This window comes from Epinephelus lanceolatus, chromosome 19, assembly GCF_041903045.1.
Source record: "Epinephelus lanceolatus isolate andai-2023 chromosome 19, ASM4190304v1, whole genome shotgun sequence".
Lineage (NCBI taxonomy): Eukaryota > Metazoa > Chordata > Actinopteri > Perciformes > Serranidae > Epinephelus > Epinephelus lanceolatus.
Genome location: NC_135752.1, coordinates 20,102,919 through 20,130,891, shown reverse-complemented (window position 1 = coordinate 20,130,891; position 27,973 = coordinate 20,102,919). Strand labels below are relative to the sequence as shown.

Sequence of the window (27,973 nt, the reverse complement as noted above, 5' to 3'; positions counted from 1 at the left end):
ACACGAACTATGTGCTGGGTTTAGAAAATTTAATTTACTTGACAATCCTTATTAAGAAGAGGCAAAAAAAGGGGGTTGAGGGATCAGGGTCATACATTGCAAAATGTAGTTATTTCAACAACATACTTCATGGAGAGCACTCACATGTTCATATATAATAATTGCACTTTATAATTATAGAGACAGTTTGACATATAACTCAACAGGCTGACATAAATAAATAGTATTACAGAACCAGTGCAGACACACAAAGACCTACTCAGTCATACATCTCACACCATCAGAGATATATAGCCCTACAAAGAAGATATCTGTAAATGATTCAGGTGGCCCGCTCTCTGACATGGCACTCATACAGTTTATACCCAGGTGTTGTGCGACAGCGTCACAGCCTTCCAGAGATTATTTCATTCAAGAAAAATGTCCAAAAATGTAGAAAATGTCAACAAAAATACAAGCGAAGGGCACATCTCGCTTGGCCTGAACTGCCACAGTGTTGATTTGGATATGCAAAAGTCCTAATACATTGTGCTGAGCATGACTACAGGTTAAATTACACTTTGTCTATGGCTGCATAACAAAAAATATATATATTCACATTTGTATACAAATGATCAAAATGCTTCCCCATACAGTGGCCAGGATATTTGCAACATACTGCAGAAGCTGATTGCGTATGTTTGTTAACACAGGAATCACTGAAGAGTGGACAAAACGAAGCAGCAGACAACCAAAAGTCCAGTTAATAATCAAGGAATGTTAAATAAAAAAGAAGCCATTTTATGTAAAAATATACAATATATTCACAAAAACTGTAACCAGTGATCCTTCCCAGATTTAAGTTTTTAGAAGGGTACCAACGATTATACCAGTTCAGTAATTTTTGTAAAGGCCTACAGGGGAGTCATCTGCCAAATACACAGTCAAAATGAAATGGGAAACTCTGATTGGGTGCTCAGCATCAGTATCAAACGAGGAACAGCAGGCATATCTGATGGCCATTTAAGATATAAAAATAAGACATGAGAAGTCCATAAGATAAACCTGTATCTTAAGTCATGATTATCATTTACCTTTTCCAGGCTTGAAACACAAAGCCTTCTACAAATACAGTACATGCACAAACTAAAAAGGCATGTCTCATTCTCATAGATGTCTATAAAAGGTCTGTCATGTCCGCGTCCCATTGTGTGGCAGCACGCCGCGTCTTATCTGTAGATGGGGAGCTGGATGTGGGTTTGCTGGTGGTGCTCCAGTAGCTGAGGCATCCCCATGGCTTCGTACCCACGGCCCAGCATGCGCTCTTTGATGCAGGGAGGGTGGATCTCACTGATGAGGCACTCCAGAGACTGCAGGCTGCTGCTAAGTACTGCAGCGTGGCACAGGCTAGTACTAGGCAGCCCACAACAGAGGTTTTGGTCTGTGCTGTAGGCCTGGGTATGAGGAGGAAGAGGAGGGTGGATCTGCGGCTGGTGTCTCTGTGGGTGGTGGTGGTGGTGTTGATGGCAGCTTGGGTGGAGATGGGGATGGGGATGGGGATGGGAGAGCCCCAGGTCTCTAGGCCTGGCTGCACATGTACCCGTTGCCAGCACCTGAGAAGTATAACAGTCGCTATTCGGGGTGGCCATGATGCTGTCCCAGAGAGGAGCGAAGTATTGTCCGACGGAGAGCTCCCCTTGCATGGCGGCACAGTTCAGAGACGAGCTGCTGACTCGCTCCTGCCTGGCACCCACACTGGCAGGATGCGGCCTATATGGCAGCTGCGAGGAGCACGGCAAAGGGAGGCAGGTTTCAGGAGACTGGCCAACCCCAGCCTCTGCAGCTCTGTGCCTCGGAGCACCGTTACTCACACTGTACATCCTCACTGCTCCCTGCTGATACGGCTGCTGCTGCTGAATTGGATGTTTATGCTGCCACACTGTGTAGTCTCCTTTCTCCAAGTGCCCCGCTTTGGCTATGTCTGCACTCTGTGTGGGTAGCACTGCCCCCGTAAATGCGAGACTGCTCTGGGGCGGCACTCCCAGGACAAAGTCTGAGTCTGAATGTGCCACTGCAGCCACAGCCTGCAGAGAGGGGCTGGCTCGAGCCTCTCCCCCCAGCTGCAGGGCCTGGCTGTGGGGAACTCTGCTCATCTGCCTCATCAGGCTTTGAACCTCTGCCAGCTCTGACTGGGGGGCCAGGCTCTGATCTCCGGAGGCCATCCCTGTGCTAGAACAAAGTGTCTCAATGGGAACATCATGGGGCTTACATGAGCTTATATGATAGGCCTTATGCCCGTGTCTGACTGTGTAGCCATTATTCAGAGGATTATTATACGGTGCCACAGAAGTCTGGGTGTTTGAATGCTTAGTCCTCCTGCCCTCAGAGTTTTTCACCACACCTTTGACTACCACAGAGGCTTTGACGACGGCCAACAAACCCTGGTAGACTCCTGAGTACGGGTGTGAATAGGAGCTATAGCGTTGGCCTGTGGTGTCTAAGCCGTTGACTGTTTTGTTGAGCTGTTTATGTTGCGGCACCCGCACGTCAGATGGAAAGATTTTGATGGACAGCGGGCTGTTGGCGGTCCTCTGGGCAAAAGCATCCAACTCTGCAGGAGAAGGGTACCGAGAAATCATGGAGGCTGGCTCGCCTGGGAAGAAAGCAGACAGAAAATGAGCCATTAGTCTCTCTCTCATTTTTTTCTGTTGTTTTTTCCTTTCATTCCCAAACCTGTGTAGACACCAACATGTCGTATAAACTAATTTGAGGGAGGGAAACACCTCCAGCTCTGTTTGATCAGTGCTTAATGAAATTAATTCTGACTTAGTTCAACTCAAAATTAGTTTACCCCAGGAAATCAAAAGACAGGAATTGGCAACAGGAAAGGAAGGGGGGGGGGCTAATTTTACTGAAATGGCTCCAATGAGATTATTTGATGACATTTAGCTGTTAAAACACAGCAGGAGGAGCCAAGAGGAAGCAAGAGGAGTAAGTGCAAAAAATAAAATCAGAATTACAACCTGACACTTAGATGGCTCAGCGAACCAGTCAAGTTGCAGTTACAGTTTACATCCATGTCTGTCCAGACTCACATGTAGCCATGGCAGTTGGCGATGTTTCAAATATGGATGTTGCTGTAGAGAAGCTACATATTCTAAAACATGGATGCTTCACACATCTCTTTAATCCGACAGCACAGATCTATACAATCACACAATTTGAAGATTAGCATCACCAAATCAGTACCTGACCAAATGTCTCCCCTTCTGTTTTTTTAATTCATGACATTGACTTATAGCCAGAAAACTGTTTTTGTATAATATTTTGATGTCACAATGACACTGACCTTTGACCTTTTGGACATTAATTGTCATCCTTTCATTTTATGCTGTTAGGCATATCTGTGAAATTTTGTCATAATTAGCGTATGAATTCTTGAGTAATGGCCAAAAACCTTTGTGAGGTCACAGTGACCTTTGACTACCAAATTCTTATCAGTTCATTCTTGAATCAAGAGGACTTTTGTGCCAAATATGTGGACACTCTTTCAGGGCCTTCTTGCGATATTACAATCACGAGAATGAGAACGGATGCAAGGTCACGGTGACCTTTACCTTGGACCACCAAAATCTAATTAGTTCATCCTTGAGTCCAAGTGGACGTTTGTGCCAAATTTGAGGAAATTCCCTCAAGGCAATCTTGAGATATCAAGTTCACAAGAATAAGATGGGCAGACAACACGAAAACATAATGCCTCAGGTCATGGCTGTTGAGAGGTGAGAGGCTCAAAAATGGAGTGGATAAAATTCACTCCGCCTAAATATACATGTTTTATTGACTGTTTGTTTCTTTGACTCCTCTCCCTAAAGCTTCCTGTTTTCTCTGTACAGTCATTTTTCATCTTTACTCTGTTGGTTGTAATGGGAAAACAAAGGGAATACTGTATACCAGCTCAACCAAAAACATGTTTTGTGAGGTCACTGTGACCTTTGACCACCAAATTTTAATCAGTTAATTTTTGAGTCCGAGTGGACATTTGTGCCAAATTTAAAAAAATTCAGTCAAGGTGTTTTTGAGATTTTGCATTCATAAGAACAGTACAGACAGACAACCCAAAAACACAATACCTATGGCCACAGTTGTCACTGGCACAGAGGCATTAAAAAAAAAAAAACACACACACACACACACACACACACACCTCAGAACACACTTAAGCATTAATATAGTTAATCATTTCCAAGAATACTGATGTATATTTATGCCAAAAGCCTCAATTCCTCTTTGCTGATCCATACCCCATTTTCAGTTGTTCCTCAGTAACTCTGTGATCATTTCAGCGTCGCCAGTTCCTGCCTATGAAATTTTGTTCCACTTTATGCTTTTATGAACCTAAACCGATTCTACTGTAAAAGCTTGGAGCCTAAACTGTGAAGAAAAAAGTTGATGCAGATGGAAAAAAGAGCAATCACCAAAGGCACTGCTGATTGAATTGTGTGCGGGAAAAGCTGACGGGACAAACTAAGATTGGATTTAAACACTATTATTCTGGCAATTTCATGGCTGCTTAACTCCTAGCGACAAAGGGAAGGTGGAAAAGGCGCCCCATTTAAAAACAATAAATCACCTGGTAGAAATTACCGCCACCTTTCAGAGTGACACTTTTATGGAATTCCTGACATAAAAAGAAAAGGCGCCGAAATTAACCTAGATCGGCGGGAATCGTAGCAGGCAAAAGAACAAGGCTGTAATCTGCAATAAAAGGGCGAAAAATAAAAACAAAACACTTCATTTCATTTTCAATAACAAAACCAATTCCAGCTATGCAGGGGAGAGCTCACTTGTTGTTCCCATTTGAAATTGATTTGGGAGTTCATTTCATTTCGGGCCTACAGTGAGCCTCCCGACTGTGAAAATGATTCAATCTACAAGATCCATCTCATGAAAGAAATAAATTGGGTGTTTAAAATGGAGGAAAAGAGGTAAGGTGGAGTGCTCAATCCATCCAGCAATCTCCCAGCAGAGCCGAGGGAACGGCACCATGGTGCCAGGAGCATGAATGAATTCTACAGAGAAATACAACAAAGCAAAACACTGCTTATTATGTATCACAGTGCAGTGCTGCTGTAGAAAACCACAACATCTGGGTTGTTGTAGAGGTGTTCAAACTGTGTACAACAAGATGTGAGAAAGAGGTAACAGGGAAAAACTGCTGCACTGACGTTTTCTGGCTTTTGTCTAAAAGCTCAATATTCATCACTATAAATGATAAGTACAAGAGGTTCATATCCACTTGAAAGAAGCGATGACACATTTAAAAATATCATGAATCTGACACACACCAGCGTTGACACCGCTGCACAAACCTTGTCTGTTCCCTGATAACATTACTCAATTACCAAAGATAGATAATTTAGCGAAACAAGCCTTTTAGCTGTTTCTCGTTCAGCAAAATGTCGGTGTCGAGCCCGGCATGCTGCGATCGGCTTGCTGTTCCACAAACACTTCAAACACTTTGAATGCTAACACGTCTTCACAGGGTGTCTGATATTGTTAGTCCGGAGATTACAGGCCTGTCAGAGCCATGGAGACACAACACAGCTGCACTTCCCACTGTGGCTGCCTTAATGTGGCACTATGGAAACCTCATTAGCAAATAGGCCTTCCCCACTCTGCATCCACATATTTATCATCTGAGGACCATGACAGTTTAACATGTGCATTTAAAGAAATACGATCATTTTAGCAGATCCTGACAGGAGCAAGTGATGTGATGTTAAAACTGAGATTAGAAACACTGTGACCAGCATGAAAGCTGCTCTAAATTACAACCAGAGGTAATTGTTTCGATCTTTGAGGACTTTAATACCAATCAGTGGTGTTAAATGGCCGTAAACTGAGCACAGCATGTTTACCAGTCAGCGCTGGCTCTCTCAAAGCATGTGGTAGCAGTAATAAAAGCATATCTCCAAGCCATTCTTCACAATATTCACCCCCTTCACTCAGCCTTCCTGCAAAACACAGCCCAGTCAAATAGTGTCTAAAATGTGTGGTTCATTAATTACAATCTGGCACTACGAGAGCTGAAGTTTCCACCGTGAAAGTGCCAAGAAGGCGAGAGCCTACTGCGCTGAGGCTGCTGTCTCACCCAAACTCTCAACATGAGGGCACATGCATACCAGTGAAAGTGATAATTGACAACGTGCATAAAGTATCGCCTCTATGGTTCTCTGCAGGTGTCCAAAGAGGTTATTTGCACCCACAAAGGGAGGCTATTTAAAAAAGAAAAATCAGCTTGTTTTGGACTTTATCCTGAAAAACAAGCAAACAAACATGTAAAAATGTCCAAATGAAGCCAGAACCCCAAGCTCCGTACTTATTATGAGGCTGCAATAATTATATTCAGTCAGCCATTTGGCTCTTCTCAATCCCAGGCATTTTGGAACTGCAACACAAAAATGTATGAGCCAGTAAATTAGTAAATATTTTCACCTAGTAGATGAAAACGTCTGAGCTGCAAATCCTACACGGGCTGGTTCCTTTAATCATCCCATATTGCCTTTAGGAGATGAGATTATTCACGCTGATGTTAAAGTGGGTTTGCATTAATGCATTTTAGCACGTAATCATAAACACATAAGCCAGGAGAAGTGATCTGCATACGTGATGGACAAACTGAAAACAGGTCATCTTATGGGAGAAAAAGATTGTCAACTGTACGTCTCTTTGCTGAGAGACAGTGAAGTCACACAACACAACTCTGTGGTGTACAATAAAGACAAGAAATGAAAACAAATATGAGGCTGTTCACATGACAACGGGGAAATGGCAGCAATGTGTTGTCAGGTAAGGAACGGCAGAGAGATAATTAGCAGTCTGACCTTAAGCACTTAATCACCCTGAACCTGCAGACTGCATGCTGTTTCACTCTTCAGCCCTGACAGAGAGCACGGTCGCAGAGGCAGACAAAAAAAAAAAAAAAAACAGCACAGAAAATAACACCAGCCACTTTTCGCGAGCAACCTTGCCCGAGAGCACCGTGCGGCGCTTACAAATTTTAATTCTTTGACCCTTCACATTTTTTCCCCCCACTTGCTTTTTGATTGAAGTATTTACGTGGAACTGAAAAGCTTGTTTGTATTTTTCTTTTCCCTCAAAAAATCTGCATAATGACGCTGATGTGTGATGCATCTACAACCCTGGATGTGGACAGATTTAATGGTCCCACCAGTCAGGCTTGAATGTTTTCTCAGTTGGAAGGGGGCTCCACACATTAAACATGCTGCTCAACTGTTGTGGCACCATGCTGAGTGAAACTGGCACACTTTCACAGGAAACACCTAATCCTGATTTCCTCTTTCCATGCAGGGGACGTGCAAGGAAAGAAACAGTTGGGGGTGGGGGGCCAATTATAAACCCTCAATCACCACTAGGCCTGATTTATTATGTGTGCGTGTTTGTGTGCATGTTGTGACTTCAAGAAAAGAGATTTTATAAATATTAGCATGAAAATATTCTGGAGGGATAAAACATTGGCTACTACTTACCATAGCGTGGTATATATGGTCTTTCATAACCCTGATTCCACCCCCATACAATCCCACTCAATGCTTTCTGCCACTTTAAACTGGCTAATCTTTTTCCCGTGGTCACACTTGAAGCCATTTCCCCCCAGATTAGAGCGGAGACTTCATTGTTTCGGAGCAGTTTGAGTTAATCACTAATTTATGGGCAAAACAAGCCCCAGAGGCAGGGCTGAAAACGGCAGTTGGACATGCTCATTGCGTTTCCAAAACCACAGCTTCCAACTATTACATACCCAGAGGGCTAACATAAGAAAACCATTAGAATGACCACTACATATGATTCCCACATGAGATTAAACAAAAGAAAAATCCATAAATAATTCCTTGTAAATATCCATACATGTCGGCTGAAGTGCCAGGCAAAAATCCCACAGGTCTTTGATGTTACGCTGAAGACTTGTCGTGAAACACTTTGGTGAGATAACATGTTTACGAGCGTCTAATCCTCAGCAGGAAACATGGCACCAAGAACTGGCAGTTAATTAAAGAACAGTGCTTCTCAGCAGGCATAAATACTTGTTTACCACACCAATAATCCTGATATTTAAAATACTCCGGCCTACCTTAATAACCAGGGACTCAGCACAGCACATTCCCCATTAAAAACCTATGTCTCTATTACCATGGCAACCTCCTCTTTGCACCCAGTTGGCCCAATAAGCCCAGTCATTAGAACCATGTAATTAATTGGCCCCGTCTTCATTCATCTCTTTAAGATGAGCTTCTGCGATTGACTATCTGCTGATTAGACAGAGCAATAACATCCAAAGTAGCAGCTGCTAGCTTCTCCCTCTCCATTCAGCACACAAATTGAAAATAACATTCTGTTGTTTATTTATTGTGCATCATTTATGTCATTATATGCAAATGACATTAGATATTGGTTTTATTATGATGGATTATTTCAGCCGATTCCCATCTTTCAAATGCATTTCAAACATTCAGGCAGTGCAGATTAAAGCTGGAGTAATCAATTTTTTGGGTCATTTATAGTGACTCAGAGCTGGAGCGAGAGCTGGTTGAATAATGACTACAAAAGATGTACAACTGTGTTAGAAAATATCTGATTTTGGTTGAAGGTAGAAGACTGCGCACATACAAATGTTACATGAGAAAAGAACTCCAACTCCCAAAGTGCATTTTGATAAGAAACATCCAGTCACAGAACTAAACTTCTGTTAGTTGCATCACTAATGAGTGGGCATTAGCTGACGATTTTGTTGTTGAGAAAACTGTTAATAGAGTGGTGCAGGAATGAGCCCTAAAACCCGAAAATTAGTTTGCATTTGTGCACTTGCTATTCCATTGTCTTAAAGTCAATGGGCCTTTTGAATGTGTTTTGGTGAGACGCCTAAAATAAGGCCTGTAGTTGACACAAGTTGCGAGACTGTCACAGTTTGTTCGAAGACGTAGAATACGTCAGTAAATGGACTATTTGTGAATTTGAAAGCTTTTTCAAGGTGGTTGCTATCAAGTGCCTAAATGAGACTACAGTGGTTGTCATGGACATTTAATAAAAGTCATCACACCAAACAATGCCTTTAAGGCCACACTGCGGTGGCAACAATCGAGTCATGCTACTGTGGTGCAGTTTATTAATAGTTCGTTAGCTTTTTACTTCTGGCGAGTGAATTTACGCTTCAGAAATCCTAAAAGTGGTGTTTATTTGTGAAGATCATCTTGCAGAAACAAAAAAAAAACCATGAGTATCATAAATGTTTGTTTGCCAAAATTCAACTGAAAAATTCCATTGGCTTTTTCTCAAGGGAACCAAACAGGGCAATGCTAACTTCCATGTTTGCCTACAAAAAAACCAACATCCCTGCACCACCCTATACAATCTGTGCTCTGAAATAATTTTACTATCAGATTCTGGGTCAATTTTAGATTGATTTGGCTGATATAGCACCATGTTTTGCTCCCCACTGCAACAATAAATCTCTCTGAATGTGAAAACCATATGTAAATGTGTCATAAAACCAAATCAGTGCACAGAAAGTTGAATGCTAATTCTCCTAGTTTGACACTGAATAAAGCCTTACACATTAGAGTCATTTGGCACAATGTTAATTAATTTATTTTTTGATTAATACAGGTTGTCACCTCTAAAATGCAGTTCTTCTCTTACGTCAATGAACATATTTAAAGATACACCAATATTTATCCCCCATGTGGTTAAAAGAAGGTTGCTAGTGCCTCCATGTGGTTTACTCATCCTAGCAACCCAGAGGACCATTAGACAGAGATGGGTGAAGCGGAAAAAGTGGACCCAGGACATGCTGACACCAGAACATATGCTCTTAAGTCTCACACTAACGTCTCTATTCACAACCGTCTTCTGTAAACACACAAAAAATACAAAATACAGACAGTCATTCACCCCATTTTCACATGCCTCCCTCTTTCCATGTCACTGATCTCTACATGAAGGGTGCTCACAGAACAGAGTAACCTCAGGGTTGAACACTTAGTTATGTGTGCTCAAAGAGGCTCTGGCGAATACTCCTTTGCACCAGTGTCACTCCTCATTTGTTTCTGTGCCGCTTGGCCCAGCTTGGGCAAACTTTCCCCTCTCAGAGCCGACCCGAGCACAGGCCAGCAGCGTGGGAAAAAAAGCATTTCCAGCCCCTGCTTTCAAGCTGAGATAGCAGAGAAGGGAACAGCTCTCATTCACTCTCATCACATAATTCCTGACACTCATTTCTCGGAAATCTTTCACATGGGTTTGTCTGGCTGAGAGCTTTCATGTCCTCTGCCTTCCATTTATCGATAGCTAAAAATGGAAATGGCTTTCAAAAGTGCAGCAGCGACTAAAGACCGTCCCCATTTAACTCAATCCAACAGCGAGTCATTTAATGAAGAAGCCTGGGCCACACAGACTGAGCTCCCATCAGCAGTCTATTCCCTGCGGTTGTGCTTGAAATGTCAGGCTGGAGCCGGAGGGTGCTGCATTACGCACAGTCGCAGTACATAAAACTCAAAAGGGGGGTGAAAGGCCCTGCAGGTAAACAGGATGAGAAATGCACCCCTGGTTCTGCCTGAGGCAAACTAGGCCCTTCTGTTGGAGCGTTTAGCAGACAAGTGCTCCATTGATTCCCAATTAATATTTAATAGCAAAAAAGACAAAGCGGCATTTCACCTGAGGAGAAAGATGGGAGAGGGGGAGATTGAGTGTATGACGAGGAGATTTTTTAGCATTTCAAATATGAGCACAGTTGGATACATATTGTTTGGCTACAAGTATATCAAGGAGAATAATAGTGAAAAACATCATTCACGCTTTTTGTCAGTTAAAGGTCCCATATTGTAAAAAGTTTTTTAAAATAAAAAAGCAAGTATAGGTGCTATATAAATACTGTGAAAGTATATAAATGCTCAGCTCGCAGAGAAATGGACACGGTCCAATCTTTGCCTTGAAATGAGCCATCAGGACTTCGTGGATTTGTGATGTCACAAGGGCTGCTAACCAATAGTCGACCAAATGTTAGTCGACCAGAAATGTCATTAGTCGGCAAGATTTCACTGGTTGCTTAGTAGCAGAAAAAAGGACACTCCATTAAGAGCTGCACATCATCAAAATAAATCAAAACCCGTATGACTGGACCATGTGGGAATTTAATTTGAAAGGACAGACACAGGAAGTGGCCACACTCAGCAGTCAGACAGGGGTCACATCAATCTACAAGCCTGGTACCTGCAGTTATTCCACAGGCTAGTTAATAACATGTCGGGCAGGAAATCCAAAGTGTGGGTTCATTTTGAGAAGGTGAAGGACGAACCCAAGGTGATATGTAAACTCATCTTCATTGGTCGACTACAAACATGACGTATCATCTGAAACATGGAAGTAGCTACATGCCCATTAGCCACTTAGCACAATCATTACTGCTTTGCCGACAGCGTCATTAACAGGCGGCTCGCTCAGTGTGTGACGTGCACTTGTAGATAAATTATAGGCCTATATTAATGAAGGTTCATTAGTACGGTTTTGTATTTCTCGGTAATGTAGCACAGTGTTAACAATGTTACTGATACTATTCTTTCTCAGACCTGGAACTCAAACCATTGTGTTGCCCCGCCCAAAATATATCATTTAATAATTAAATTAATATCCTAAACATGCCTGTGACTAGCCGACTAATGCCCCTTAATGATGACTATTGGTTGACTATGAAAATTTTTAGTCGGGGGCAGACCTAGCTGCTACAGTTATTTCCCTGCTGCAATGAGGGTGCTAAAATGCAGAGAGCGCAGATGTAGAAGACCTGGAAACACTGGCCAATCAGAGCAGAATGGGCTTTTTCGAATGGGGGTCTTAAAGAGACTGGCACTTAAACTGAGCTTTTCAGACAGGGAGTGAATACCGGCATATTCAGGCAAACAATACGTGAAAATAATGCTTTTTTTTTTAAACATAAAAGCACGTGAACATGTAAAAACAGAAACCCAAAATACAAGTATAAACCTGAAAATGAGCATAATATGGGACCTTTAACTACATGGTCTGTTACCATGACAACAGGTGTTTTCACTTACTGTGGCTAATTAGACTTCATCTCAGGATTATGTTGGTATTTATACATCTCCCTGGACTCTCCTGTTAACAGCCTGTTAGATCAAGAAAACTTTTATGGTTTTTCAAAATGGAGTTTGATGACCTCAGAAAACCCTGAGCAGGGTTCCACTTGAGAATACGTCTAATTACCCAGAATAAGTGAAAACACCTGTGTGTGTCGGTGCAGGTGTTTCTGAAATGTGATCATAACAGGGTCATCTGAAAATAATGCTGTGCCTTCTTTACTCTCTATACTTCCCAAACATCCATTTACTGTGTAATAGATACCCAGTGGAAGATTAGATTTCACGTTGAATGAACCAAGATATCCTGTATGAGAATACACAGGGTCATGCAAATGAAATAAAACATTTACTGGCAATATGATCAGTCAGATAAGATAATCATAACTACTGTTCCACTCTGCAGACAAATGTCCATAAACTTCACATGGAATAAGCCAACAGTGATAGTTAAATTATGGTGATACTGTCCAAGAAAAATATGAGCGTAAGCAATGGTCAATAAGTGCATGCTCTTGCGTTCTACGAGACCACAGTCTGAGCTGTACTCTTTCATTTCATTTACAACGATCCCTGCTGTAGCTATTATTTCATGGGTCCAAATAAAACCCACTAAAAATATAAGCGCATAGGCTCAACAGCAATACAACACACTGCAACGCCTATACCAAAAAATCTTTACAGGACCACATAATTCAAGATGTTTCAAGGCTAAGTACATTCACAAGGCTGCAAGACATACCCAGCAGAACCATTATACTGTTAGGAAGTATAGATCTTCAATATAGCTTCAAGCACAGAAGTATAAAGGCATCAGCAAATTTTTAAAGCAATCGGGTAAAAGGAAACCACAGCAGAATAACTTCATTTGTGGGACTATGATCTCATTATGTGTATCTAGGCTGTCCAGGAACAAACGACAATTTGGACCGTTGCACAAATAACATGGACGTTGACTAACCTACATAAAGGATGCAGCATCAGAGCATGAACTATATCTGCTAACACGTCGCATGCAGTCGATTAATTCAAAGAAATCTAATCAGAAATGTCAGTCCGGCTTAGGTTGAGACACCCACTCAACCTTTCAGTGACTGCAGTGTAATCAGTCACGATGAAGGTCAAACGACACAGACACAGAGCACTTTTTGCACAAAATGTGAACATCATTAGTAACCCTGTATGTGAGAGTTGATTAACTCCGTAATTTTAGAGTCCACTTTGACCCGCATGCATATGCACTGCAGGAGCACACTGATTAGTGGTCCAATTAACAGGCATCATCATCATCAGGAGGCCCATTATTTTAAATTCTAGAAGCTTCAGAGCAGCTAAAGCGCACCGCTAAAACCATGCATGAGCTTAGTGTGCACTTGGAGGCGACAAGGTCAAGCTGAACATGACTGATTAAGAAATAACTCAGGAACACGACCTATTAGTTAGCAGTACTTCTCTATTTCAGTAAAAAATATATATATATAAACAGTGTTTTTGTTGCATCTGTATAGTTCTTGCTGTAAATTCTATCCAGCAAAATGTCTTCACTTGTGTGATAAAAACTCACCTTTGTGGGTGCACGGCTGCAGTGGAGGTACTGACAGCAGTAATGGCGGTGGTGGAACATCAAGGCTTTTAGGTGTGCAGGCCAGACTCTGCGCCGAGAGATTCTGCCGTCTCTGGATACAGGCCAGCATGATAGTTCACTAGGGCTGCACACAGCCTGGGTAAACCTGCTAGAATAAGGAAAGGAACAGGTTTTAACTCGATAGCCAATACACTTAACATCAAATAAAATGGTCATTAAGGAAGACTAAGAGTCTAAGAGTTCATGCTAATGTTCTCTGTGAGGCTGCAGCGGTTTGAGCTAAAGTCTAAAGTTACCATGCTCACAATGGCGGTGGAGATATGCTGATGTTTAGCAGGACTAAGCTAACCACGTACACCATTAGCTAATTAGCACATTAGAACATGAAGTAGAGCTGAGGCTGATGGGATTGCCATTTGTTTGCAGGTATTATGTACAAGAAATTACAGTTTTTGTATAAACGTCAGCACCGAAATTTCAGGGCAGTCCATCGAATCGTTGTCAAGACATTTCACAAATGTAAATTTTGTGGTGGCGTTAAAGTAAGGATCAACAGACTCCGTAGAATTGATCCTCTGGGGACCATGAATGTCAGTGGCAAATACCAAAGCAAGCAATCCAAAAGTTGATGAGATATTTCAGTCTGAACCAAAGTAGTGGAACAAAAAACCTTCAATTGGCATCCATGATTTAGAGCTCCAATGATTAATTGATTAGTTACAAACTATTAAATCAATCGCCAACTGATTTGATAATGCATTAATCAGTTTGAGTAATCTTTTAACAAACAAAAAGTCAAAATTCTCTGATTCCAGCTTCTTAAATGTGAATGTTTTCTGGCTTCTTTACTTCTCAGTGACAGTAAAATGAATCTTTGTATTGTAGACAAAACAAGACATTTGAGGACTGAGGAAGCACTGATTTGGACATTTTTCACCATTTCCAGACCTTTTATAGACCAAACAACTAATCGATACATTAAGGAAATAACTGACAAATTAATCAACAGTAAAATAATCATTAGCTGCAAAGAGTGACGTAGCTAGTGTGGCTCAAAAATCTTCAACCTCACGAGAGACTAATTGATTCCCCACCATGTCTTTTCTCATGTTTTTTGATTTTAAAATGTTTTTGTTATTGCATAGTTGGGCCACATGTTGTCCAGAATCACTGGACAGAAAACAGATGCCAACCTCAAGTTTGGAAAAACATCAGTTTGTGTGTAATACATTCAAACTCTTGCATCAAACATCGGTTTGATGTTGGAAGAAAACTGCAAGCTTGCTGGTAAAGCAAACTAAAACCCCATAGGAAGCTCTCCTCTTTAAAAGAACCATCTTCTCCACGTTTCTTCAGCAGCATACATATCTAAAACTCTGGAACCACTTGGGTCCTTTTACCATATTAAAATTCAGCAGAACTGCTGAGACTGTGCATTTACAAAAAGTAATATCATTTAATGACGACTCCTTCTCCTCCTCCTTCCTAGTTGTTATGATGGCTCTTTCCTGTTATCAACCTTGTTCTGTCGGTTGCAATCACACAAATCATTTACAAGGCCTCCTGTAGCCTCGGGCTGTGTGTTTCAATTTATAACTAGCCCCGAGGCCTGGGCTTATTCTTTTATAAATTTATGGCCGTATTGATCAGCAGAGAAAGCCAAAAGCAGCTCACTCCCTAAAATAGGCTGTTTGCAGAGTTAAGTATTGTCAGAGGAAATGAGAAGCTGTGTCTGAAAGAGAAGGCGCCTTACCACAGATGTGCTGATTGAAGCAATCATTCTGAAGATAAAGCCACGCATTGAGGGAATATTTCAGTGATAATCGCATTTGACATTCTCTTTGTAGAGTCACCAAGTCTGAATGCTTGCACTGCAAAACTAAAAGAACTTGGGGCTACTGTTAAACAATTATTCGCATGTGAATCAGGTACCTTATAGACAGAAACTGCAATCCATAGATGCGATGAGAGGTATAGGTTATTAATAGTTAATAGGTGCAATTATTAAAGATGGAAAGAAACACAGTCTTTTCATTACAATGCAGTCAGTAGTCCCCAACAAGGCTGATATAAGCCTGCAGCATACAGCTGTCATGTCTTTTATTCTTGTTCGGTTTTAAGGTTCTTTTGGATTTTGCTTTCATTTCTCCCTCAGGGTCCAGAGGGCAGCTAAAGCGAGTCTACCACAGAACAGAGTGTTCAGTGACGAGCTGCAGAAACATGATTACCTTCGCCTCAAAAGGAAGAAGAGACGGAGTGGCTTTCATTTTACTCAGGTGCCAAAAAGAAAAAAGAAAAGAAAAGAAAAAAGATTCCCTCACTCTTCCATTTCTCTCGTACCCACTCCCCTCCTCCGCTCAACATCTGTCCCTCGGTGACAAGCCCACTTCAAACTGCTCAGTGCAACCTGTCTCATCTGAACACACTCATCTGAAGAGCTAAAAGCCTCGCCGTGGTCACATTCCATTTAGAAAATAATGGCAATTTCACAACAACCCTTCCATTACCACACATTTGTCAAGAGGGAGGTGCCGAAAACGCAAAAAGGAACACAAGGGAGAAAAGGTTTCTCCAGGGAAATCCCTTCACTGGCAGAAAATAAGACGTGAATTGGAATACCTTCCATTACTCCCGTAATTTGCAGCTGGAATAAAATACATCAAGGAGAGCATTATAATTCAAAGAGAAGCCAGCAGTGGCTTAAAGAAAAAAAAAAACTTCCACTGAGAGCAGAAACGGGACCTAGAAATGATGCATAAAGTGCAAGTAATGATGGTTTCTTTCATCCTGCTATCTAAATTTTAAATTTAAAGGCATTTTATGAATACTTAAGCTTAAAATTCCCTTCCGACTTTTGAGCAGAATTACCCGAAAAAGGGGAGAGAGAGATATGAGATCAAAGTGATCGCAGAATGCATGATATTATCTGGGCTAAGTTCTCAAGCAACATCAACTTTCCCATCCTCTACATAATGTTTTGCCTAACAAAAAGTTTCATGTCTTCTTGCACTTTCTTACAGTGTCATATCAGGATATCTTACAATTGTGGGTGGCTGCAATGATAAAGAAATAAGGTACAGGGCAACTGCAAAATCATCCATCTTCAAAATGGCAGCATGCATTTCAACTCAACCTTCACAAATGAGGTCAAGGCTCTTTGTCATTAACATAATGGTCAGTGTTACTCCCTTCCAAGCCTGTTTTCTTTAATTAGCTTTCCAATCAGCATCTAACCTGCCTTTGTGTAAGACATGAGAGGTTATAAACCAGCTGTCTAACTCCTCATCTTTCCTCCAAAGCCTATACTTTGGCACTGCCCATGTTTTACAAGTTGACATGTTCAAGGACTTCTCTATAATGAGAAAAAGAGCGTAAAGTTTAAGCTGCAAGGACGTCTAATCTTCTCCACTCTCAGGCGACAACCATGCAGCTGATAAGCAGCATGATGTGGTCCATTGAGGTCCTGCCAGGGAGATAAAGACCTTGTGCTTCGCAGTCCATCTAACTGTCCCCCAAGGATGTCTTGGCAGATAGTAGTATTTTTCAAGCCTCTGCCCTAATCATTAACAGGATGCAAAATGCCTCATTTTCTAAGGTTTCGTCTGTCTTGGGATCAGGACAAGAAACTTTGTGAGTGATGAGGTCAACTGAAGAGTCTTGAGGAAGGTTGCCCGTCAGTCAGTGTCAGACCATAAGTGAGCGGCTGTCACTTTTGTGTTTGCAGTGTGTCCTGCACCATTGGCAGTAAGCTGTTTTTCAGCCAATTCAGCATTCTGAAGCGGCGTCAGACCTGGCAGAGCCCATCAATCAGTGAAATCACTCTGATTGACAGTTCAATTCAGTGCACGAGAAGAGACACAGAAGTGAGGAAAGTAAACAAATGGCTAAAGTCAAGAGGGTGTGGGATCAAACCAAACGTGTTATATTTGGTAAGAATATTCTTTTGGGTATTAAGCTCTATAGAAGAAAGAGTTGGGAATAGTTTGTGTTGTAGTTCGCTAGTACACGGTAAAAATCCCTTATTCTTTTAATTAACATTGGGTTGTGTTATCAGTGTGCTAACTGGCTAACTAGCGTCTTGAATCTGTTCTGTCGGTCTTCCGGTTTCCCTTTTTGAATGATGACTACAGACCACTGCCACCTGCTATTGTGGAGAGCTATTTCCTCTCATGCAGGTGCAAAACGTACAAGCTGGCTGGCCATTGGCTGCAGTCTTTGCAATGTGTTCAAGCACAACTTTTTGGTCGAGGAACAGGCGACTTGAGGCAACAATCGGCCTTTGTCGCTACAAGTTTTTTTGATGCCAGTTTGGTGTGTTTGGGCCTTAGCAGACAGATTGTTGATGCCTTCAATGTCAACTGATTTTTGCTGGGGAAAAATGATATCTTTCTGCTAATTATCTAGAGACAACTATTGAAGTATTATCATCAAAGTAGCAGCATTCATATTAAGGCTGTAAAAGGAATAAGCTGAACTTCAGACTATCTAGACTATGTGGATCACATTTCTTGAGATAATAAACCTGGCGATGCATAATTCCCCAGAAAATGCACAACTATGTTCAATAAAAAAAATCTCCAATGTTTACAAAATGGCAGCACAAGAATATCCATCAAAGCCCTAAATTATACAGAAACCCAGACAAGAGCATCTGTCTGACCTGCTGGAGTCTTTTATGAGTTTGCGCGGCATCAAGGGTCAGAGCGAAGACAGACGCAAATTGCAAAGAAGGAGGCTCCCTCAAAACAAACATGAAATGCACAGAAAAAAAAAAAGATACACACTGGCTCTACACACACCCTCGCCCTGCCACATTCACACACACACCCCCTCCCTACCATCTCAGCTCCTGTTAGCAGTTCTCAGAATCCTCAGTTAATAATTAGATGATAATGAAAAAGGTCTAAGACAAGCACCCTTTTCACTCTCTGGGAGGATTAGCATGTGAGTGCTATGCTAATGTTTTTCCTTCCTTCCTTCCTTCCACTCAGAAACTGCAGAAGAGCAAAAAAGGGAAAGAGCACAAAGGCAGAAAAAAAGAAGGTTAATTTAGGAGGAAATAAATGTTTAACGAAGAGCAACTGGTCATTAAAGAGAAGAGAGAAAGCAGTGCCTCCCTTTGAATGAACGTGACATGGTCCATGAATAACAATCCACTTACTGTATAATTAATTGTATATTACGTATGGCTTTTATACTGTCTTCAAGGTAGGCACTGCAGGAGCCTGTCTAAGTAATGGAGACCAGACAAGTAGTCTGACACACAGACAGAATTAGACAGCAGTGCTGCAGCAGCTGCTGGATTCATCTACACCCCTCCACACACACACACACACACACACACTGATCCCCCCCCCCCCCCACACACACACACACACACAACCCCTCATACATTTTTAATAGAATCTATTACTTCTGGATTAGCCGATAAGAGCTGGCCTGGTTAAATTCTATAATAGTTTGCATAATTGGTATCAGAGCAGCATATAAGAGAGACCCAGATTTCTCTCTTCTTCTCTGGAGAAAAAGGGAGAAAAAAGGACACAAAGGTTCACATGCAGGATAACCAAACAACCCGGAGCCACTCTGCTCTACGCTGCAAGAACACTCGAGGCCTGCGGCTGATAACAATGAGCCTCATTTCCATTGAGATTAGCTAAAAGGTATTACAACAGTGTTAAAAAGTGTTTCCTATACAATTCATGCTAAATTTATGTAAATACAATGGCTGGGCAATATTCAGACAGATGTCCAGAGCATTCAGTTGGGTGTAAATCATACAGTGTTAATGGCTGGGTGTCTGGGGAAAACATTAACATTATAGTTTCTGCCATGCAAAATTTCATGCAGCCGTCACAAGACAGCTGTGTTACAATGAATCTAAGGGCATTTAAATCTAAAAAAGAAAAAAAAAACTGAAAATGACAGGTCCATAATTGTATAACACACCAACATCCACTGACAATCTTTAACAGTCTCTTAACTATCTCACACATTTCCTAATAACTGTGAAACACACACATAATTGAACAAAGCATAATGCATGTATAAATTAAACTTGTTTATACATGCAACACCCAATGTGATCCGTCACTGTAACTTCAGTGCTATTTTTCACATATTTAAATTACATTTTTTTCCTGCATGTTCAAGCAGGTTTTTATACTCTAGGAAAACATGTTGTTTATCAAAATCCATCTATTTTCAAAAGCAGAAAGTAGACTGTTATAATTTGTCTTCAGTAATTGCTAATGCCATTTTTGTTATTAATTTTTTCAGTGTTATGTTATGTTGTCCAATGTGTTGTCTAAATGATTAGGTAAATTTGTTCAATTTTGTTTTGTATTGTCCTTTTTATTGTTAACTGCACAATGCTTTGTTTAATAAGATAAAAATACATATATCAATTTAGTAAATATGGAAAATGCAAAAAGACTGAGACGGCTGTTCACATGTGTAACATTTAAATCTGGTGAATGCCTGGAAGAAGAGAAAAAAAAACCCTCTTTATTGAGATAATCTGTAAATATCTGGTAGTTCCTTACATTAACAGTTCATTTGGGATATAATTTTATTTTGTTTCAGTTTGTATGTCTTTTCTTTTCCATTTTCACACACTCTGTGTCTGCAGGACTGAAAATGTATAAAGAATAATGGTGTCCTGTAATCCTATGTGGGATGGGCCAACTTGACATCACATTAAATACAAAGTAACCTTACCTAACATATATGAAATCTACATAGTCAGCACTTACTTTCTTTGGCAAGTACATCATGACAGACTTACTTTCTGTATCACATCTAGCTACTATTATTTGGAAATCAAAATAAATGTCATATTAAATGAAAAAGCTTAACTGAGTATGAAATTTAAACACAAAAGCACTGCATATTTGAATATTTTGGCTATGTGCAAAGAAACCCTACAGTAACACATTAGACTTGTGACCATGTTTATGTCCAACAGTGAAAAATGTCCATCACCTCCGTTAGGGAACATTTATATACAATATTTTCAGTGAAATTTAACATCTAACACTGGAGCAACAAATGGTTTGAAACGAATGGCAGTCCAACTCCCTGGGATCAGAGCTCGCACCATTAATTTTAGCAGCAGCAGCCACAGCCACTGCCAGCATGAAGTAGAAGTTCCTATTTGTCTAGGAGGTTTACAGTTTTGACAAACAATTAATCATTTACTCTGGAGTTAACACAGATCCATTTCTGTGAATCAGTCTTCCAAACTAACATTGCCATGATGATTAGTGGTTAACCTACCCTGTGCATCATTATTAAATTTGGGGAATGTGTTGAATAGCTGGCATTTTGCATGTTTTTGTTAGGGCGCATTTTCTGTGCCCAGCTTTCATTTGTGCAAAGTGCTCTTTAACACCAAAAGAAAACAGCTGGTGGAGATACACACTGTGTAGTTCAGCTACACAACATCATATTTACGGGATTATAGGAACACAGGAGGTTAGACTCCAGTGTTTGAACATGGATTTGTTTTTGCCAAAACAGTAATTTAAGACTTTATATGTATACACATGATGAGAACAAATGTAGCCATTAATCCAAAGCTGCACAATTAAGTCTTATCTTCGAGAACAGCCTTGGTAGGGAGTTGAAAGACTTGGACTGACCCAAATCTGCCCTTGTCCACAGACAGTGCCAAGGTAAAAGAAACACACTGCATGGGGTAAAGTCTGGGCAATGCCAAGGTAGCATTAGAGGGTAAACACAGCCTTATCTTATCCTTATCCCAGTATGCACACTGAGGCACACTGTCAAAGAGCTATGGGCATGCTGTCCAGCCTTTAGAAAACCTTGACTTCAAAGATAACAGATGGTAAAAGAGTGAGCTGGAGGGTGTTTTTGGAGAGATGAGTTCGTTTTCAAAAGAATCAAACCATGATTTAAACTGAATGCTGACAACTGTTGGTCAATCAGGTACAGAATCATTTTTAAGAAGTATTTCACTGCTGGAAAGATGGTCTTTTTCCAGGCTGTCTATGCAGTAGAAAGACGCAAATACTTTTGACATTCAGAGAAAACAGAAGTAAATGGTTGTGGCATTTGCTTTTGGTCAAGAGGTAGAAAACCTACAGCTACCAGAATGTAGCTGCACCACACCAGACCAATAAATGCTCCTGCTGGTGGGTGACGTAATGGGAGATGGTGTCAGCTCATTTGAAAACATTATGGCAGTTGGCTTGTAACAAACAATCTCATACTACAGTTAAACAGTACACTAAAATATAGTTCGGAAAATATTTTAGGTGAGAAATAGGCAATGCAGTAACAGAATCTTGGTTCATATTTGATCAGCAATGCTTACTTTTACTGCTTAGCCTCAGTTTAATCAACCTTCATTTTAACGAAATAATTAACAGTATGGTTTCCACTTCCTGTTCACAAACTCGTATTACAGCTAAACAGTGCACTAACATGAAGAAATGGAGAATGCCGTATGAGAATCTTGGTTTATATTTGGTCAGTGCTGTTTAGTTTTACTGCCTGATCTCAGTTTTTTCAGCTTCTGTTTGCACAATACAGGAAATAGTATAGTGTCCACTTCATGTTCACAAACTCTCTTATTACAGCTAAACAGTGCACTTACATTTTAGGCAAGAAATGGCAATGCAGTATGAGAATCTTGGTTTACATTTGATTAGCGCTGCCTAGTTTTACTCTCTGGGTTTTTTCAGCTTCTGTTTACACAATACAGGAAAGAGTATGGTGTCCACTTCCTGTTCACAAACTCTCGTATTACAGCTAAACAGTGCACTAACATTTGTGCACTAACTGGCAATTCAGTATCAGAATCTTGGTTTATATTTAGTCAGTGCTGCCTAGTTTTACTGTTTGATCTCAGATTTTTCTGCTTTTGTTTGCACAATACATTAAACAGTATGGTGCCCACTTCCTGTCCACAAACTCTCATATTACAGCTAATCAGTGCACTAACATTTGAGGCAAGAAATGGGCAATGCAGTATCAGAATCTTGGTTTGGATTTGATAAGGGCTGCCTGGTTTTAGGCTACTGTTTGATATGAGTTTAAAATATGATAGAGAGAGAAAGAGAGCCAGCTTTCTCTCTTGATCCGCTTCTATTATCTTTGTGTCCATGGTGGCAACAGGCATACAAAAATGAGTAGTACAATAGAGAAGTACAATCTGTAGTTTGACCAACAGCCTCAGCTCATGTGACTTGTTTCGTGTCATCTGATGCACTTTTGCTGACAACCCAAGCCCCCAGGCAGTGCCAGGCTTTGAAGCCAATTTTACATGAATGCCAAAAGTGGAATTACACCGTCCGGGTCCATCACTAATGCCACTGGGCCAAAAAGACTTTTTGCCATAGACTTAAGATTGTGAAAGAGAAATCAGTGAATACATTTTTAAAACACCACAACCCCTGCAAATTAACTTGTTTCATTATCTAGTTTTAATCCATTCAGTCTGATAACACTTGGAAAGTCTATAAGAGCCACACGACTAAACAATTTTTCAAGTTAGCAGAGCGCTAAACAGGAAGTTAGCCATTCGGTCAGTGGAAGTTAACCACTTGGCTGTCCTAAATCTGTAGTGTGCTTGCTCTATGGGCCCCATAATGCGGGAGATCTGGGTAATGTCATACCATGGATATAGAGCTTTTTTAGCTTCATGCACCACTGAGCAACTTTTATAGGAATAAACGGGATCCCACCTCCAATGCTGTATCCAGGTCTCTTAATACATCCATGTGCCAAACAAGCAGGGATATCTGGGTGCTGGCAAGATAGAGAGGAAGTTAACCATAATTCATTCACACTGATTGAAACTCGGCAAAGTATCCGTTTAAGTCTCCCATTCTCATCAACTTAAGTTAAAACCATAAAAGAGGATAACAATGACAGAAAAATGACTTTATGTTACACAAACACTCCAATCCTCCCCACCCCCTTTGCCCAAGCCCTATCCTTTGGCTGTTTACTTTACCTCAACACTGTTACGGGTCACTGATTCCTTCAGGTCATTAAAAAATTTTCAAGCAAACATGAAACTCATTAGAAACTGCAGAGAAAATGCTGCCTGTATGGCTCTAATGTGGGAGATAACCTAATGATAAGCTCTCTAGCATGCATCACAGAAACATCAAAATGTTCTAGAGGAAAAAAAGGGGCTTTGATCTCTGGACCATCTAAAAATGTCATCATCTCACTGCTTTTCTATTTAGGGCAAATGATGATGCATCAATTGCAATTCGGCAGTCTTATTCATTAATTTGATGTAACGACTGAGCACCATCACGGAGGCAAAATAAAAATGACTGGAGCTCCCAATAACCCTTGCAGTCCTGTCCTCTCCCCAGTGACCTTGGAGGCCCAGTCCTTAACCTTCAACCCTTAACCCCCGTCTCACTCCCCCTTCATCCTATTAGAATGAAAAGACCAATTAGACAGATTGCAAATGATGGCAGGCTGCCTGTAATTACACATGACATCTCTTAGCAGATAAAAATGTGATCACAAAGGGTGCACGAGAGAAACTGCTAAGCGACCAAGCCACTGACATTATTCCTAAGAAAGGGCAGAAAGGTTGGGTGCATAAATATTTTCAAGTCATTTTGCATCATCTCATCATCCTGGCTCCTACAACTAACCCACAACTCACTGTACACTCAACTGGCCTCAAACGTGAAGCTACCGATGACATGGCAGAAAAAGGCACGACCTTAATCAGTCCTTGCACTGGCCTGGCTAACAGTCATCCAAGAAAAGGTCATTCTCGTGGTGAGCCATTTCCTCCATTCAGTAATTCGGTAGGCATGGAGATTGAGTGAGCCTGGGGAAACTTCACAATAAATCAGAGCTCAGCTTCGCTCCTGAGAAAGCAAAGGGAAGCAGGCAGCCAAATGACAAATCCCTTCCCTTCACAGAGTTGGAATTACTGCTGGGGTGTGATGTGAGATCAGAGGGAAACCCCCATGGGATACCTGCACACTGACTGCTCATAACACGACACAATTTACAAGCCTCTCAAACAACCCTAGGCAAAGGCAAAGCGCATTTCCAACAAACAAAATATGGATATGTCATTAAGGGTAGTTACCATTACAGTCTATAATTGAAGACCACAGTGATGTCTAGATTGCAAGGACGTAGGTTTTGTTTCAACATTGTGGGGGGGACACATGAAGCTGATGGTTTGGGGGTTCTTGGGGGGGACATATGCACACGTCCTTAATATTGAAGAGTGACCCCTGTGCACCTCAAATCTACGCCTATGCTAGATTATATGGCATGAAAAACATGCAACATTAAACATTTACTGGCTTCTATAAAGTAGTCTGACTGTAGATTTTATATTGAATAAAGCAAACCTCAGTTTATAATGAAAGGGGGAGAAGGCACTTAAATTCTGTATTATGACATTGTGGTAAATCTAAAGCCACAATGCCACGATTTGAATATGTTTATAAGAAATCAGAAGAAAGATGAGCCTATTCCTGATGGCCACATGCTTCAAAATAAAAATAAGCCAAGGGAAAATTGTAGTATTTTTCCTCTTTTTGGTCACAAAACAGCCAGAAAAGAAAAAAAAAAGAGGACAATAAAACACCAAATTGCAACCTCTCCTTCTCTGCCTCTGGTGGGAAGCTGTGACATCCCATCTCTCTGGGTAATAAAGGATCTGGCACAGGCAGAAAAAAAGCATGCGGGGTAGAATTTCACACCTGGCCAATAATCTATAGGCCCCTCTGCTGCGGCTAACCTTCAACCTCGGCTGCCACCGGTGCAGTGAGGTGCGATGATCCCACCTCCGGCTTCTAGACAATAGAAATGGAAACCTTCAGAGGCAGCCCTGAATGACCGATAATATACTTCAAAGCACTTCCCGTATCCACTGTGATGCTGACATATAAAGCGCTTTTTTTTTTACTGCGCGTAAAACCATCATCCCAACTGAAGGTGCCATTTGTGGATGAAAGGGATGGGACTAGAGATTGGATTGGATCACAACAGAACAGTTATGAGAGAAAAAAAGAAACTATATATTTTGTTATACAAATATAACTCGTATATTAATATCCAAATTAGGTCTTTTGCGCATATATTTAACCATTAAATACATTTATGGGAATAGCCTGCCATTGGATGAATTATTCTACAAAGTGAATATAAATTACAAACCTCACAGTTGGACTCGGCCCATATAAATACACATTAGCCAATAGCATCACACTGATATATAGTAAGGGCGAGACGCTCCTATCCATTAGTGCGCACTGGGCATCTTTCACCACTTTAACGCCGCCGACTTAAAATCAATGCAGGGCAAATCCTGACATCATGCAATGAAGCATCTTTACAACCTAAATATTTATCTTACTCTGTTACTGTCGTGTAGTTGCACAGCTACCACTAGAAATCAATTCCAACAAAACATTTTACGCACCGAGGATTATCCCCCATGCGCCCACACAGTGTCCCCTGCACATTAAGAATGGCTATAAGAAACATAATGAATGTCTTACAGAGTTTAGTCTTATCATAAGGCTTGTTTATCTTTGGTTGGCCACGGCTGATTGGTTGTTCTCCTGCTCGGAAGGCGTATTTCCTCTGCAAAAGCAATCTCGCCACAGATTTCGCGAAACCTCCGGGGATATATCCATGGATGAAGCCGGCTCCATTAATTGTACTTCCTCGACATATTCAGCAGTGGTTGTAGAAAGATAATTTCACCGATTGTGTTTTTCCGTGCAGCTGCTTGTGTCTCATCTCGGCAGCCGACCAAGCAGTGTGTGCCACAGAGAGTGATGTCGGAATGGAAATGAGTCCCCTGCACTGTTGAAACCGGCTGTGGGCCAATCAATCAAGGCTGGATTTGAATATTCCCACGGCTCGGCCAATCGGATGAAAGGGAAGGCGGCCGCTGTCGTGATGCCAAACCCGTCAAAGTAAGCACGTTGCTGTTTCGCGGAAAGATTTAAAGGAGAAGAGGAACTGATTTGGAAGCTTAAAACTAATGCAAGTTTTTAGGTCCATTTTGACTTCTGCACTAATGGATTAGGAAACATACACATCCTGTATGTGCAGCTGATGTGTTTCTACAGCTCAGCCAATCAGCAGTGCTTAATGCACTCTTAATGGGATCAGGTGTGCAGGAGCAGAGCTGGAAAAAGAGCTGTCACTTGGGGAGAGGGGACTGCCACATAATAAATGAATAGATAGAAATTACAAATAAATGTCCTCCAAATAAAATACCACAGGTGAAGTCAGGTAAAATGAGACTTTTTTGGTAGATTATCAAGAAAACCACCTAAAAGTCTTCAGACTATCATGAATGTTACTTTTAGAGCTTGTTATGGCTCTCTGCTATATTTCTATACACAAAATATGTTGCCAAGTAAAATATTTCAGAAACGTTGGACCATCAAACACAACAAGAACCCCTCCCTTACTCCAGTGACACTTTCAAGTGAGAAAAAGTGAGACAGTCATGTTTGTTTGTTATGTGGTCAAATCCATTTATCAGCACATTCATAGCTAAATTATATCATTAATGCAACCTACCTATTCATTTAAAAGATTGTCCAACTTTTCTGCCATGTTTTCCCTGTTTTCATGCTGCCCTTTCCTTGCTGCCATATTGTCTACAATGGAAATGCCTGTGCTCTGTGTGCATGTATTAGTCATGGTAATTCTGGACTATTGTGAATGACAAGGCATTGGACTCATTGCACTGTCTGTAATATTTTTTAAGTGGCAAAGAAGTAATGTGACAGGGTGGCAAACAATAGCATAATAACTCTATTTTATTTTATGGCACATAGTAGCCTAAAAACATGCTGGTTTCACTTCAGGAAAATGTCCCATTTTAGCTTAATTTTTTGTCCCATTTTATCTGAATGCAGTAAGTACTCCCTCAAAACCCTCTCCCATAAAAAGTAAAGTGTACTGTGGAAATATTTTGATTCTAAGTCAAACAGTTAAAAAATGTTTCAGCTGCAGTACGTTCTGAGACCAGTGATTTTTTGACTCTCTGCTCTGCCCATCCTAGTTATCTCAGACCAATCAAAATGACTGTTTCATGTAAAAGACATTTATAGTAACAATGCAATAACATGTTTGGTGATTGGCAACTAATATTTAAAGAGCCCAAGATGTAAAACCATACTTGTCCCATTTGACCTGATGTCTCAAATTACCTGACTTCACCCTACTCCGCTACTTTCCACCACTGATTGGAATATGA

At 40.9% G+C, this 27,973-nt stretch overlaps 1 protein-coding gene across 3 annotated transcripts; it reads right to left on the bottom strand.

Annotated features, from left to right (window-relative positions):
• Positions 1-15: 15 nt before the first annotated feature.
• Positions 16-26,553, bottom strand: LOC117269305 (protein FAM222A). 3 transcript variants are annotated; one of them, XM_033646241.2, is made up of 3 exons: positions 26,253-26,553; positions 13,711-13,879; positions 16-2,632 (listed from the first exon to the last, which is right to left on the bottom strand). In XM_033646241.2, exons 2-3 carry the CDS (start codon positions 13,838-13,840, stop codon positions 1,209-1,211), a joined length of 1,554 nt encoding a protein of 517 aa, XP_033502132.1. In that variant the 5' UTR covers positions 13,841-13,879; positions 26,253-26,553; the 3' UTR covers positions 16-1,208. The 3 variants fall into 3 exon arrangements, with proteins under 3 accessions (XP_033502132.1, XP_033502133.1, XP_078018199.1); XM_033646242.2 differs by having other exon boundaries at positions 13,711-13,876; XM_078162073.1 differs by lacking the exon at positions 26,253-26,553 and adding an exon at positions 23,442-23,638.
• Between the last annotated feature and the right edge of the window lie 1,420 nt (positions 26,554-27,973).